This window comes from Trichoderma asperellum, chromosome 4, assembly GCF_020647865.1.
Source record: "Trichoderma asperellum chromosome 4, complete sequence".
NCBI classification, from domain to species: Eukaryota; Fungi; Ascomycota; class Sordariomycetes; order Hypocreales; family Hypocreaceae; genus Trichoderma; species Trichoderma asperellum.
Genome location: NC_089418.1, coordinates 3,102,696 through 3,115,480, shown reverse-complemented (window position 1 = coordinate 3,115,480; position 12,785 = coordinate 3,102,696). Strand labels below are relative to the sequence as shown.

The following is a 12,785-nucleotide window of genomic DNA, read 5'->3' as shown; positions in this document are numbered from 1 at the left end:
CCTTCTCCAGCACTTTGAGCTCCATGTGATGCTAAAACAGCTGCTAAAACAGCTGCTAAAAAAAACTCGGGCGGGGGACGAGAAACACAATTCCAGTGCAAAAAGCGTCAATGCATATAAAAATGATAAAAATGATAAAAATTGTATTAATAAATACATACAGAGACTGCTTGGAATATATATAAAACACCAGAAGAAGCAAAACACTGCTCCTGTAACACTGAGAATGTTAATATTACTCTCACCAATCCCAGGTGAATTTTTTTTTTCCTTATGCCGCCGTTGCTCCGAAGTCACCAAACTAAGCCAAAGCCCGGCCCACCGGCATTTTGCTCAGTGTCAACGCAATCGAACCATCCCGCTCCGGAGGTGTGACTGTGCCTGTCCTTTTTCGCCCGCCTGGCTAAATACCCCTTCAGCCACAGACAAGCTTCAGATCTTCGTCTGGAACCGCAATTGCCCTTCTGCCACTCTCCATTTCTGCTCTTCTCGCAGGCCTCAGAGGTGCAATTCGCTCGTCCCCTCCCCTCAACCCCGCCGACTCTTTAACTGCCTCACCTCCACACAGACGCCACCATGTTGTCCGCTCTTCGAGTTGCTAGCAGGCGAACTGCCCTGCGCCCTGCGACCCTGAACCTCACCAGCCGTGTTGCTCTGTCTACCTGGATCAACGTGCCCCAGGGTCCTCCTGTGAGTTTCATGCAAATAACAAAGCTGGTGCTGTCACAGGTCGCCTGTTGCTGACAATTGGGTTGTAGGATGTAAGTTTGATTGAGTTGATAGTGGCGGATACCTCGGTCTCTGGAGCATTGAACCATTGGACCTTTGGACCTTTGGAAGCTCGATATATGAAACGAGAGCTTCAGTTGTATGAACCGTATAGGCTAACAGAGTGTTCCTTCTCACTGTTTAGGCTATTCTTGGTACGTCTACCCTCCATTGAGTCCTGTCGTCTGTCTCTCGTCGCGCGACTAACCGTTCCATCAGGCATTACTGAGGCTTTCAAGGCCGACAAGTTCGAGAAGAAGATCAACCTTGGTACGATACCTCCACGCCCTTTCGAGCGCTCCTGGTTTGCGATAGCAACACCTGCTAAACATGTAATCATTGCGCCCTTATAGGTGTCGGTGCCTACCGTGACGATGCAGGAAAGCCCTACGTCCTCCCCTCCGTCCGCGAGGCCGAGGAGAAGATCGTCAACAACAAGCTGAACAAGGAGTACGCCGGCATCACTGGTGTCCCCGAGTTCCCTCCTCTGGCTGCTAAGCTCGCCTACGGCCCCAACCCCGCCGTCCTCGACCGCGTTGCCATCTCCCAGACCATCTCCGGAACCGGTGCTCTGCGGCTAGGTGCTGCCTTCCTCCAGCGCTGGTACTCTGGCGACAAGAAGATCTTCATCCCCAACCCTTCATGGGCCAACCACAAGGCTGTCTTCAGCGATGCCGGCCTCAAGGTCGAGACCTACCGCTACTACAATAAGGACACCATCGGCCTTGACTTTGATGGCCTGGTTGCCGACCTCAAGGCCGCTCCCCTGGGCAGCGTCTTCCTGTTCCACGCCTGCGCCCACAACCCTACTGGTGTCGACCCCACCCCTGAGCAGTGGAAGGAGATCTCCAAGGTTGTCAAGGAGCAGAACCACTTTGCCTTCTTCGACATGGCCTACCAGGGCTTTGCCAGCGGCGACACCGACAAGGATGCCTTTGCCGTTCGATACTTTGTCGAGCAGGGCCACGACATTGCTCTCTGCCAGTCATTCGCCAAGAACATGGTAAGCATAACTCTCATCCTTGATGGGTTTCCTGCTGGTGTATATGCGTAAACCAGAGCGGCCAGAGTTCTAGTCGATATTATATAGAGCCTCTCTGCTAACCACTGCTGCTTTCACTTAAAAATAGGGTCTCTATGGTGAGCGTGTCGGTGCCTTCTCCGTCACCACCGCCGACGCTGAGGAGAAGAAGCGTGTCGACTCTCAGCTGAAGATCCTCATCCGCCCTCTGTACTCCAACCCCCCCATCCACGGTGCCCGTATTGCCGCCGAGGTCCTCAGCAACCCCAAGCTGTACCAGCAGTGGCTGGGCGAGGTCAAGGGCATGGCCGACCGAATCATCACCATGCGTGCCCTCCTCAAGGAGAACCTCGAGAAGCTCGGCTCCAAGCACGACTGGTCCCACATCACCAGCCAGATCGGCATGTTCGCCTACACTGGCCTGAACGCCGAGGAGATGGAGAAGCTGGCCAAGGAGTACTCCGTCTACGCCACCAAGGACGGCCGTATCTCCGTTGCTGGCATCACCAGCGACAACGTCGGCCGCCTGGCCGAGGCTATCTTCAAGGTCAAGGGTTAAGAAGAAGAAATAAAAGTTAAAAATTCATGCATTACAATGGAAGTGATGAAATTAAAGGGAAAGGGTAGAAGAGTGTTTTTCTATTCAGGTATTAGGCGATCTAAAAAGGAAAAAAAAAAAAAAAGACCTTTTTTGCATTGTTTAGTGGCCAGATGACTGGTTTATAATAGCCAATGTAACAATAATCATGAAGAAACGCCTGATGATTGTATTATTTGTACCCATTCGCGTCTAAGCGTTTGCAAATCTCCATTCAGAATTAAAAAAGAGAGAAAAGAAAATCACTTGCGCGCTATATATACAGATTGAACAAAGATTGAAAGCGCTTTATTTATCGTTAAAATCATGACAGTCGTAATCGGTCCATGTCTCGTTTCGTATCCTCCACGTGCTGTCTTTCATCTTTGTAATCTCCGTGCCCATCTTCTGATGATCCTCCTTCTTCTTCTTGACTCTCGCCCATTTCATCTTGAGAGTCTTCTTCTTCATCATCATCATCATCATCATCATCATCATCATAAGCTTCTAGGTCAGCTTGCAGATCCTGCACCTTTTCAGCGACCCGTGTGTTGGCGTCTTTAAGGTGCGTGACGTAGTGCTGCAGAGCGGATATGCTTTCAGGGGTGTACACCTCCTTTCTGAGCTTCAACATTGTTTGCTCAGCCTGCTTCTCCGCGCGCTGCGCATCCAGGGATATATCCGAGGCGCGAAGCTCCAGGCTACGAGCAATAACGCCATGTTTGGCCTCTAGCGTGCGCACGAGGCACGTGAGGCATTCTGAAAAGAGCTGGAGGAGGTTGGTGAGAGACGTGATGGTGCGTATCCGGGCGGTCTTGAGGGTTTCCTCGGCAGCAGCTAGACCGGTGTTGAGATTCGCAAAGTCTTTTGGCAGAGAGGCGACATAGCGGTGGAGGTAAGTAGGGTTCGTGGCGGGATGGGCAAGGCGGGCGAGGCCCAAGGCAGAGGCGTGTAGGTTGGAAGATATCAAGTCGGCCAGGTCGGGCAGCAGAGCTTCAAAGCCAGACAGCGGCGGGCTCGAAAGCAACAAGGCGATTGACTCGTGAGGCAGCGTATCGACGGTATCGAGGAATGAGGGCAGGATGAGGATCAGCTCGAGGAGCGCCTCGGGCGTGGCTTCGGCGGAGGACTGGGATTGTTTCTGTTGGAGGCGCTCGCTGGCTCGGGAGAGTCTGGTGGAGGCTGCTGATGATGATGCGGGCTTCGGCTCGGGAGGCGTGGCGGTTGCGATGGCGCGTTCTAGGAGGTAGTGTTTTGCAGCTTTCTGGCGATGCTTGTCTAGACTCTAGAGCGGAACTTGTCAGTATTTAATAGTGAAGTAGATAAAGGGGGGGGGATAAAATTGTTCTTCAGAAACTCACCTTTTGCACCGCAGCCCGATCTTTGGCCTCGTCGTCGTCCTTGGTAGAGCCATCCGGGTTCAAGATGGCAGTGGTGATGACGCGATAGAGCTTTGCGAACTCCGGATTGCTCTGCAGAATCTTTTGCTCAACGGGAGGGAACATGCTTTCTCTACTCCTCCATCAATTGAACGGTCGTGCTTACAACCACAATAAACTTCTATAAAGAAAAGAAAAAGGGCAATACGAAAGAAAAGAAAAATGCAACAACAATTGGTTATAAGTGGCCAAAGATATTGCTCCAATAAGTCTGTATCGAAAGAAGTAGCGCCTCCTTACCACCACACACACACACACACACACCCCACGAATGGCTGCCCAGCCCAGCGACTTTGGTGGGGTAGCAATAAGAAGATGCCCAAAACGAGAAGCGCCAGTTTTTGGATGGATGGAGCTCGCGAAAGAACCGCGGGGTCTCGTGACTTTGCAACTTCTCAGAGTTACCTCCCTAAAGTACCTACCAGCAGCTCACTTTCACCCCGCCTAAGCTTCCCGGGTACAAGTCCGGAGCGGATCATCCAATCTTGCGCGCAACAGAGAAATTATACGACTCCAAACAACAAACAGGCCATTGCCAAAATTCTCAAAAGTTGGTGGGATCGAGGGGTCATTTTTTTCTAAATGCTCAGCGCACCCCCCCATTGAATTCGCATTGCTACTATAACCCCTTGCCAATGGTCTTGTCATAAGGCCTTAGAGGGATTCCTTTTCATTTTTTTCTACATTTCTGTACTTATAGCGGCCAACGACGCATATAAACGAAACCATCATGTCGCCAACATTATTACCCTCATCATCGGCCCGGCCTCTCATGGCTCTCGCCTCTCGCCTCTCCTCCACAGCCTCCTCCTCCTCGCTCCGACAATCTTCATTAGCGACGCCGCCGTCGTCAACATTATCAGCATCAGCAACCCGCGCCTTCTCCGCCACAGCCCCCCAATCCACCAAAACCGTCAAGCCGCACCGCCTCCCCAGCGACCTCATCCCGCCCTACCCCTACGGCGAGCGCCTCGTCTACAAGCAGTCCAACGCCGGCCTCTACGGCAGCGCCCGCATCCGCTTCGGCAACACCGTCGCCCCCAAGCACAACAACAAGGCTCGCCGCCTCTGGCGCCCCAACGTCCACGTCAAGACGTTCCTCATCCCCGCCCTTGGCGCCCGCATCAAGACCCGCCTCACCCTGCGCGTCCTCAAGACCATCCGCCGCGAGGGCGGCATCGAGAATTACCTCCTCAAGAGCAAGCCTGCGCGCCTTAAGGAGCTGGGCCCCGGTGGCTGGAACCTGCGCTGGCTGCTGATGCAGAGCCGCGCCGTGCAGCAGCGCTTCAACGACGAGAGAGTTGCGCTGGGCCTGGAGCCAAGGGAGCTGGAGGACCGGGACGACATCATCCAGTATGCGCTCGATTACGCTACTCCCGGACCGCTCAGCCTGCGGAGTAAGGCTACGTTGGCCGAGATGAGGGCTGCTTTGGACCAGACCTTTGTGCTGGGCGACGAGGATTTGGCGGATCTTGAGGGAATTCAAGAGCTGTCTGACGAAGAGGAAGCGCTGCTGATGCAGCAGATAGACCGTGCGGATGAAGCGGCAAGGACAAGCCAGATCCAGGCGGAAAAGGAAAAGCAAGGCGCTAAAGTGTAACGATTCAATCTTATAGATTTCTGTTTTTTTTTTGTATATCATTGTATGTACTCTTGTAAAATAAACCCAACTATATGACACAACTAGCACAAACATAAACTATGAAAATGCCGGATATCCTAAGTGCGGTACCGCAAAACAAAAGAGCTTTTTATGCCACCACAATCTTATATGCTAATGAAAATCCTCAACCCCAAACTTTTTCTTAAAATCGAAGGTCCCAGCCAATCTTGGGTCCGAGGCGAGGCAGCTCCTCTGCCACGCTCTGCACATCCTTGTCTCCTCTGCCACTCAGGCAGATGACCAGGTCCTCGCCCTTCTTCATCGTCTTGGCCAACTCAATGGCTCCGTAAATTCCGTGAGCCGACTCTAGAGCAGGGATGATACCCTCCAGCTGGCTGATCAGCCTGAAGCCCATAAAGGCCTCAGCATCAGTCGCGGCGATGAACTTGGCTCGCTCAGTGTCCTTCCAGGAGCTCAGCTCGGGTCCTACGCCGGGATAATCAAGACCGGCAGAGACCGAGTGTGTCTCAATGATCTGGCCGTTCTTATCCTGGAGCACATATGTTCGTACTCCGTGAAGAACGCCCTTTGATCCACCGGTAAGGGTGGCGCTGTGTCGTTCAGTGTCGACACCATCACCGCCAGCCTCAACACCCAGAAGCTTCACTGATGGGTCATTGGCGAAGGGGTAGAACATGCCGACGGCGTTGCTACCTCCGCCGACGCAGGCAACAACTGCGTCGGGAAGCTTGCCGCGCATCTCTTGCATTTGCTTCTTGGTCTCATCACCAATGACCGACTGGAATGTCCTCACAATGGTAGGATAGGGGTGGGGTCCGATAGCAGATCCGATGATGTAATGAGTGGTGTCGAGGTCAACAACCCAGGCGCGGAGAGCTTCGTTGACTGCATCTCGCAGAGTCTTGCTACCAGCCTCCACAGCTACGACCTTGGCGCCAAGCAATCTCATTCTGAAGACGTTGAGGGCCTGTCGACGAACATCCTCCTATTAATTATAGTCAGCATATAGTTTCCAAGTTAGCTGGCGATTTCGGTGGATTGAGTCTTACAGCTCCCATGTAAACTGTGCATTCCATGCCAAATTTGGCACACACAGTCGCAGTAGCAACACCGTGCTGGCCGGCTCCAGTCTCAGCAATGATCTTGGTCTTTCCAAGACGCTTGGCCAGAAGCAGCTGTCCGAGTGCGTTGTTGATCTTGTGGCTACCCGTGTGGTTCAGATCCTCTCGCTTGAGCCAGATGTTGGCACCGCCGCAGTGCTCTGTAAGACGGTCCGCCAAGTGAAGGCGAGACGGTCGTCCCATGTAGTCGTAGTATGATCGGTACTCCTCCCAGAACGAAGGGTCGTCCTTGATCTTGTTGAAGCCCTCTTCAAGCTCGGACAAGCAGTCCATCAAGCTCTCTGGAACGTACTGACCGCCAAATTCTCCGAATCGCTCAGGGATTTTGCCGTGGAGAGCTGCAAGCTGGGCCACCAAATCACTGTCTTGCTCCGCAGTGAGCCGGTCACTATCCTTGACAACTGCGCTGACAGACACTGAATCTGCGCTGGCACCCTGGTTGCCGGGCGCATCTTGAACCAACGGAACTTCTCCAGTAAGCACTGGTCGAGCATCACGGCCGCAGAGATAGGCGCAGTAGTTTTCAACGTCGGCATCGATTTGGCCAGAGGCAGCCTTTTGGATCGTAGTGATGATTTGGCTGCCGACTACGACGCCATCGGCGATGGCGGCAACGCTCTGGAAGTGTTCGTGGGTGCTGACACCGAAGCCAACAGCAGCGGGCTTGTTGCCGCTGTACTTTTTGACGCGGCTGAGGAGGTCAGGGAGATGTGAGCTGAGACTTCCAGTGGCGCCGGTAACACCTTGTCTTGAGACAACATAGATGAATGAGTCTGCGAGCTGGCACAGAATCTTCATACGGGTATCTGAGGTCGCAGGGGCGATCAAGGGGACGTATGAAAGGCTAATGTGTTTAACCCTGATTAGTATGCTTCCCACCTGAGATCCCGTAATAAAGCTGGCACTTACCCGCCCTTGGAGCAGAGCTTGCGGAATGAGACGGCCTCTTCCGGGGGCAAGTCAACGACAATGAAGCCATTGACGCCGGAGCTCTGGCAATCTTGCAGCAGACGCTCCTCACCGTAGCTGAGAAGGGGGTTGTAGTATCCCATGAGCATGACTGGGGCCTTCAAGCCGCGGGACCTGGCCTCCTTGACCATGGCCAACGTGGACTCGATGCTGACGCCATTGTTCAGAGCAATCTGTATCACATCAAAGTCAGACATGCACGTCGAATGATTTTGACCTCGGTATAGATGTTCGTACCGTGTTGGCGGTTTGAATAGTCGGTCCGTCGGCAATGGGATCGGTGAAGGGAGCCCCGAGCTCAAGGACGTCTTTTCATCTCAAAATCAGTATGACTCCCATTCTCCATATATCTCTCTTCACATGATCAAAACTAACCGGCTCCTCCCTTCTCCATGGCCAACAAGATGCCAGGAGTATCCTCCGGTCGTGGGTAACCCGCAGTCACATACGTGACCAGCGCCGGCTACAATTTTTCGAAAAACTCAGATGTCAGCGAATGCATCTTCCAGCAATTGCTACCCCGCGGATGCCGTCAATGGAGGGGCACTCACTCGGTTCTGCGCCTTGCAGCGGGCAAACGTCTGCTTGATGGCCTCCATGGTGTTCGTCTCTTGTGTCGTCTCGCTTCAAATGAAAGGCTCGATTCACCAGGATGAAGGATTTTTGCGTCGATGTCGAGATCAGTGGCAAACAAAAAAGTCGACGTCGATCGGGCGTTTTTAAAGAAGTCGAACTTTCTGGCACCCGATTCCGGATCAATGCGGTCCGCCCCTCCAGATGGCTCCTGCCACGACTAGCACCTGCATAAGCCCCACCTCCCGCAGCTGCAGCCCAGCCCCACAGGCCCGGACTTGCCCAATCCGGCAATGCTCAGCAGGCGGATGCGACATGGCTATGATCCCGATCCACGACGTTGGCCAGCCTGTATTCAGCCGCTCGACTTCTCCGCAAGATCGGTATGTGACAGCAATGCAATGCAATGCAATGTATGTGCAAGCAGCGCGTATGTACATGCGGCTGACATACAGGTACGGGCGACATGCTCGATACTCTTTTGGCTCAATCTGCCAGAGTTGCCACCCGTAAACACTTGCCTAGACAGTCTTCACCTCGTCACTGCGTACAAGTACATAGTCTACGTCTTACATCTAGTTCAAGTATGAGTCAACACTGGGAGAGTTAGAAACGAGATCCTTGATCTTGTTACCCTAGACTTTTCTTATCTTGTTTTCAATATCAATCCATACGGAAGTACTTCTTTCAGCGTTCTGCAGCTTGTCCTATTTCTAAAGAGAGATGAATTATATGATAATTACTTGTGCGGAGTAAACCAATCTAAAAGAAAGAAAAAATATCAAAGTCAAGCCACCAACAAACATGAATGAATATCCTTACGCCGCCAACCTCTATTGCCCCCCCCCCTAAGTATTTTTGCCTTTTGCCAGTATTGTTTTTTGCTTTTCTTCAGTTTGTCGAGCCAGCTCGAACAAGCCCTATTATTATAACGTTTCGTATATTCTCACATTCTTTTCTTCATCCTCCCCCTTAAACTTCATTACTCTTGGTTACTCGAGTTAGCTAGATTAAAAACCGGTCTTTTCATCAGGGTAGTCGTATGGATTATTTGTCATTTTCGGCCTTATTGGGCTCGCCGCACCGTAGATAAATTTCTCATGAAATGAGCCCCTTGCTGAACCGCCGCTTCCAACGGAACTGCTGGAAGAAGAGGCCGCCGGCTCCCATGGAGGTGGCGGGTCCTGCGACCAGGAACGCTCTGCAGGCGCATTAGAGTGCATTTGGCCACCGTCTATGCTTGGGTAGCGTATGCCTCCCTCTGCCCGGCCGCGCTCGTTTGTGGCCATCCCTATGAGAGTCTGAATCACACCAATCAAGACAATGATGACATAGGTGAGAAAAATGCCGGTAGACATGAGGGCTTCCTGTACCAGGTTGTTATGGAGCCGCTTGGTAACATGACTGACAGCTTCGCTTATTTCATTGGTTGTGGCATCGGAAGGAGAGGCAAGGAAACTATCAATGCCCGACTCACCAGACAGAGAACTGTTTGCTCCTGCGCTGAAGGTATCGTTGGGAAATAGAGGCAATTCAACGTGAGCGTGGTCGTGGACCCACGTAAGCCCCTTCTGAACGCTCTCAACCTTGAGTCCAATGACACAGTGTAAAACCGACTTGATGGGGCCCAAGAGAATAGTTCCATTGAATGCGAATTCCAGGCCCTCCTCCATCTTGTCCATAAAAACGTTGATGGTATTGTTGACCGCTCCTGTTGCGTTGCTGACATAGTCGAGGAGATCATGGTTTATGTCGTCGTTGAGACCTGTAATGACTCCGTTGGCACCATCGGCCCATGATTGAGAAACATTCTGCAGGGTTCCCACAACATTATCAGCAAAATGTCCGACTTCTTGAGCCAGCTCAGGTGTCTCTTTTTCTACTGCTCTTAAAAGAATGTATTGGAAAATGCATGAAAGGAATCCAGACAGTGCGAGTGATAGGACGAATAAGGCAGCTGGCGAGGTAGCATACGCAATGCACCAGCGGACAAGGATCTGTCGCTTCGCAGTCATCTTGCTCGTAAATCGGAGACCGTAAGAGGCAGTAAAAGGCCGAGAAGCAATGTAGACGACATCCATCGGGTCTTGATCGTTCCGGGCGACAAGCTTTGCATAGTTCCTCTGCTGCCGCCATCGACGAATCTCCAGCCACGCCATGGGAGCAATGACGGCGACAGCCGCCAAGGAAATGACAACAATGAAGGCAACTCTAGCTTTTGCCACCAATTTGAACAAGTGATCAAAGATGTTGTTCAGCGAATCGTTGTCGGAGCAGAATGTCATCTGTTGCTTTTCAGCAAGCGGAAAGGCACTCTTGTTGAACGTGTAGTTGGCATATCTCTCATCCAGGACAGTGCGTAGGGCTTCAAACGGGAGAGAGATGGCGGATTCAGTAAAGTTTTGAACGTCTTCAAACGTGGGAAGGTCTTTATCCAAGAGTTGAAGACCACTGACAAAACTGGTCGTGTTGAGCTGAAAATCCAGAAGCTTATTGAGGGGCTTTGAGAAGTTGACTTTGGGAATCTCTGAAATCAAGCTACCAAACACGGTATCTTCAATGCCAGACGTCAGATTTGCGATGCCATTTTGCAAAGAAGTGGCGATTTTGTTCATATCGCCCACCGTCCCGTTGATGAATTTGTTATAGGTCTTTGTCGCATCCGCGGTGACGTTGGCGACTATCTCAAGACTGCCGTGTATGAGAGCGGTGATAAGACAGGTGTATGTGGCAGTCAGGAAGTTGATGTAGAAGATGATGATGCCTTCAACGCCGCTGATGACAAGGTCGAGCATCTCAACCATGCCGTGGACGGTCTTTTCAACTCCGGTGGCAATGAGTTCATTGACTCCTTGAGAGAGATAATGTGGCATTGAGGCCATAGCACTGCCCACATCTTCAACCTTGGTACATGCAGAAAGAGCTTGCGTTTCGGCATCTGCAATGTTGTCTCGTAACTGAGCTATAAGAATAATAAGGCGAACGAGGAGAATAATTAGGAGGACAGTCCATCGGTTGATCCATATCTGCGAAAGACGAGCTGGAAGGCCGAGATATGGCGTAATGTAGGGAGCCGTATCTGCGCGCGGCTCTATGGACTGCTGGGGTATTGATGGGACGGACGGATCGCTTCGAAGCGTGTTTGGAACGTCGGGAAATTGCGACAGATCGCCGCCTGTGCGAGAAAAGGCCATTCTCAGGGCAATGAATGTAAAGAAGAAGAAAAAAAGCGGATAGACCGCTTGGGATTGAAATCAACGAATAAAGTTGCTCGAAAGTGGTATTAGGTGCCGATATTGGTTATTTGTCACGGCCGGCCGTTGGAGATATAAAAAGAAGGAAGTGTAAAATAGAAGAGGACAATGATGGTGAGAAGATGAGAAAATTGCAAAGGAAAAGGAAGGAAAGGAAAAGCCACAAAGGAAATGAGAAAAGAGATTGAAATGCAGAAATGCCTATTTGCCCATGGTGAATGTCTATTGTCTGAACAGAAGTAGGAGAAAAGAGTGAATCATAAATGAGCAACAAAGGGTCAGAACAATAGCGCGCAAGCACCATAATAAGAATCACTGTGAACACAAACTGAACGCTGCCCACGGGGCAAACGGAGAGGGGCCTAGCCGAGCGCATATCGATCGCACAGAGCCTTTCAAACACGCTTTTCGCCTCCCGGCAATTAGAAGAGATTCAAAACAGCAGCCCGGAGGCCGTCGATTCGACGAGAGAGGCCCGAGCAGGCATCGCAGCAGCCGGGCTGTATGTGGATCGGTCTAAGCGCCTGTCAGTCAGCGCCAGCCAGTGAGAGCGAGCCACCAGGCCGCAACAGGCAGAACCCCAAACCCGCCATCAGAACGAAACATTTTGCATCTGCCAAAAGCCGTTGCGCTGCCGGCTCTGCATAGCAGCTATTCACTCATTGGCTCACCGGCCACGAACAAGGGTCTCGATGCCAGCAAGACGCAAACGCCGGCAGACGACACTCGAGAAGCGCTGCTGCCACCCAGGCCAGAGGGCAGGTGAAACACCAGCACAAGCTGGCTGCGGCATCGATGACGTACAAGGGCCAGAAAAACACGGCGCGGACCAGCCCGAAGAGAAACAAGATCGATTGGCTGCGCGTGAATCTTGGCAAACGGAACCGCGATGCGTTCATCAGAGCCTGAGATGGCCTTGGTAAGATTAGCTGCCACTTGCTGGGCGGCGCATCACGAGACACAGCTTCGTGTTCATCTGGGTCACGCGGATATCATGGTGACGGAGACACAGAATAGATGAAAACAGCTCCAGGAGCAGCATATTTGAAGCTTCAATGTTCCTTTTTAATTATCAGGATGCTATGGAGAGCTGTTGCAGCGTTTGGGATGCTCTGGTCCAATCAATAGCCGCGCGCATTCGAGCCAGCGCTTATGTAATACTCGCTCATTGGAAGATGGAGCTGGATAGGTGCCTCGGCACTTGCATGCGCCATGAAGTCGACCATGCCATGTCGACAGACGTTTCAAACCCTCCCTGCAATATCCAAAAATGACAGATGAATTGGAGGCAGCTCCAGCGCAGCAGCTCAAACTCGCGCCGGCAAAGCGCCTATCGCCAAGTTTTACCGGGTAGTACAAAGAGGCCGGCGCTTCGGTACCTACCTAGGTATGGACTTGTATAGGTAAGGCTGAAGTATTTGCAGTGCATTCACGCGGTG

General features: G+C 51.9%; 5 protein-coding genes across 5 annotated transcripts; 2 read left to right on the top strand and 3 right to left on the bottom strand.

The window, feature by feature from the left end:
- Window positions 1-576: 576 nt before the first annotated feature.
- GOT2 (Aspartate aminotransferase, mitochondrial) lies at window positions 577-2,348 on the top strand (the record flags this gene model as incomplete). The annotated part of the gene is made up of 6 exons (XM_066128045.1): window positions 577-690; window positions 759-839; window positions 914-923; window positions 988-1,038; window positions 1,122-1,771; window positions 1,899-2,348. The coding sequence occupies 6 exons, from the start codon at window positions 577-579 to the stop codon at window positions 2,346-2,348; spliced, it is 1,356 nt and encodes a 451-aa protein (XP_065984159.1).
- Window positions 2,349-2,482: 134 nt separating this feature from the next.
- On the bottom strand, window positions 2,483-4,088 carry TrAFT101_007436 (uncharacterized protein). Its single transcript, XM_024905518.2, has 2 exons — window positions 3,728-4,088; window positions 2,483-3,651 (listed from the first exon to the last, which is right to left on the bottom strand). Exons 1-2 carry the CDS (start codon window positions 3,869-3,871, stop codon window positions 2,692-2,694), a joined length of 1,104 nt encoding a protein of 367 aa, XP_024756364.1. The 5' UTR covers window positions 3,872-4,088; the 3' UTR covers window positions 2,483-2,691.
- A 269-nt stretch (window positions 4,089-4,357) lies between these two features.
- On the top strand, window positions 4,358-5,581 carry TrAFT101_007435 (mitochondrial 54S ribosomal protein bL28m). The gene has a single exon (XM_024901078.2). The coding sequence runs from the start codon at window positions 4,536-4,538 to the stop codon at window positions 5,403-5,405; it is 870 nt and encodes a 289-aa protein (XP_024756365.1). The 5' UTR covers window positions 4,358-4,535; the 3' UTR covers window positions 5,406-5,581.
- On the bottom strand, window positions 5,375-8,220 carry TRP3 (anthranilate synthase / indole-3-glycerol phosphate synthase). Its single transcript, XM_024904420.2, has 6 exons — window positions 8,071-8,220; window positions 7,895-7,982; window positions 7,757-7,827; window positions 7,460-7,692; window positions 6,479-7,394; window positions 5,375-6,414 (listed from the first exon to the last, which is right to left on the bottom strand). The coding sequence occupies exons 1-6, from the start codon at window positions 8,116-8,118 to the stop codon at window positions 5,611-5,613; spliced, it is 2,160 nt and encodes a 719-aa protein (XP_024756366.1). The 5' UTR covers window positions 8,119-8,220; the 3' UTR covers window positions 5,375-5,610.
- A 510-nt stretch (window positions 8,221-8,730) lies between these two features.
- On the bottom strand, window positions 8,731-12,386 carry TrAFT101_007433 (uncharacterized protein). Its single transcript, XM_024901123.2, has one exon. The coding sequence runs from the start codon at window positions 11,284-11,286 to the stop codon at window positions 9,103-9,105; it is 2,184 nt and encodes a 727-aa protein (XP_024756367.1). The 5' UTR covers window positions 11,287-12,386; the 3' UTR covers window positions 8,731-9,102.
- Window positions 12,387-12,785: the final 399 nt, after the last annotated feature.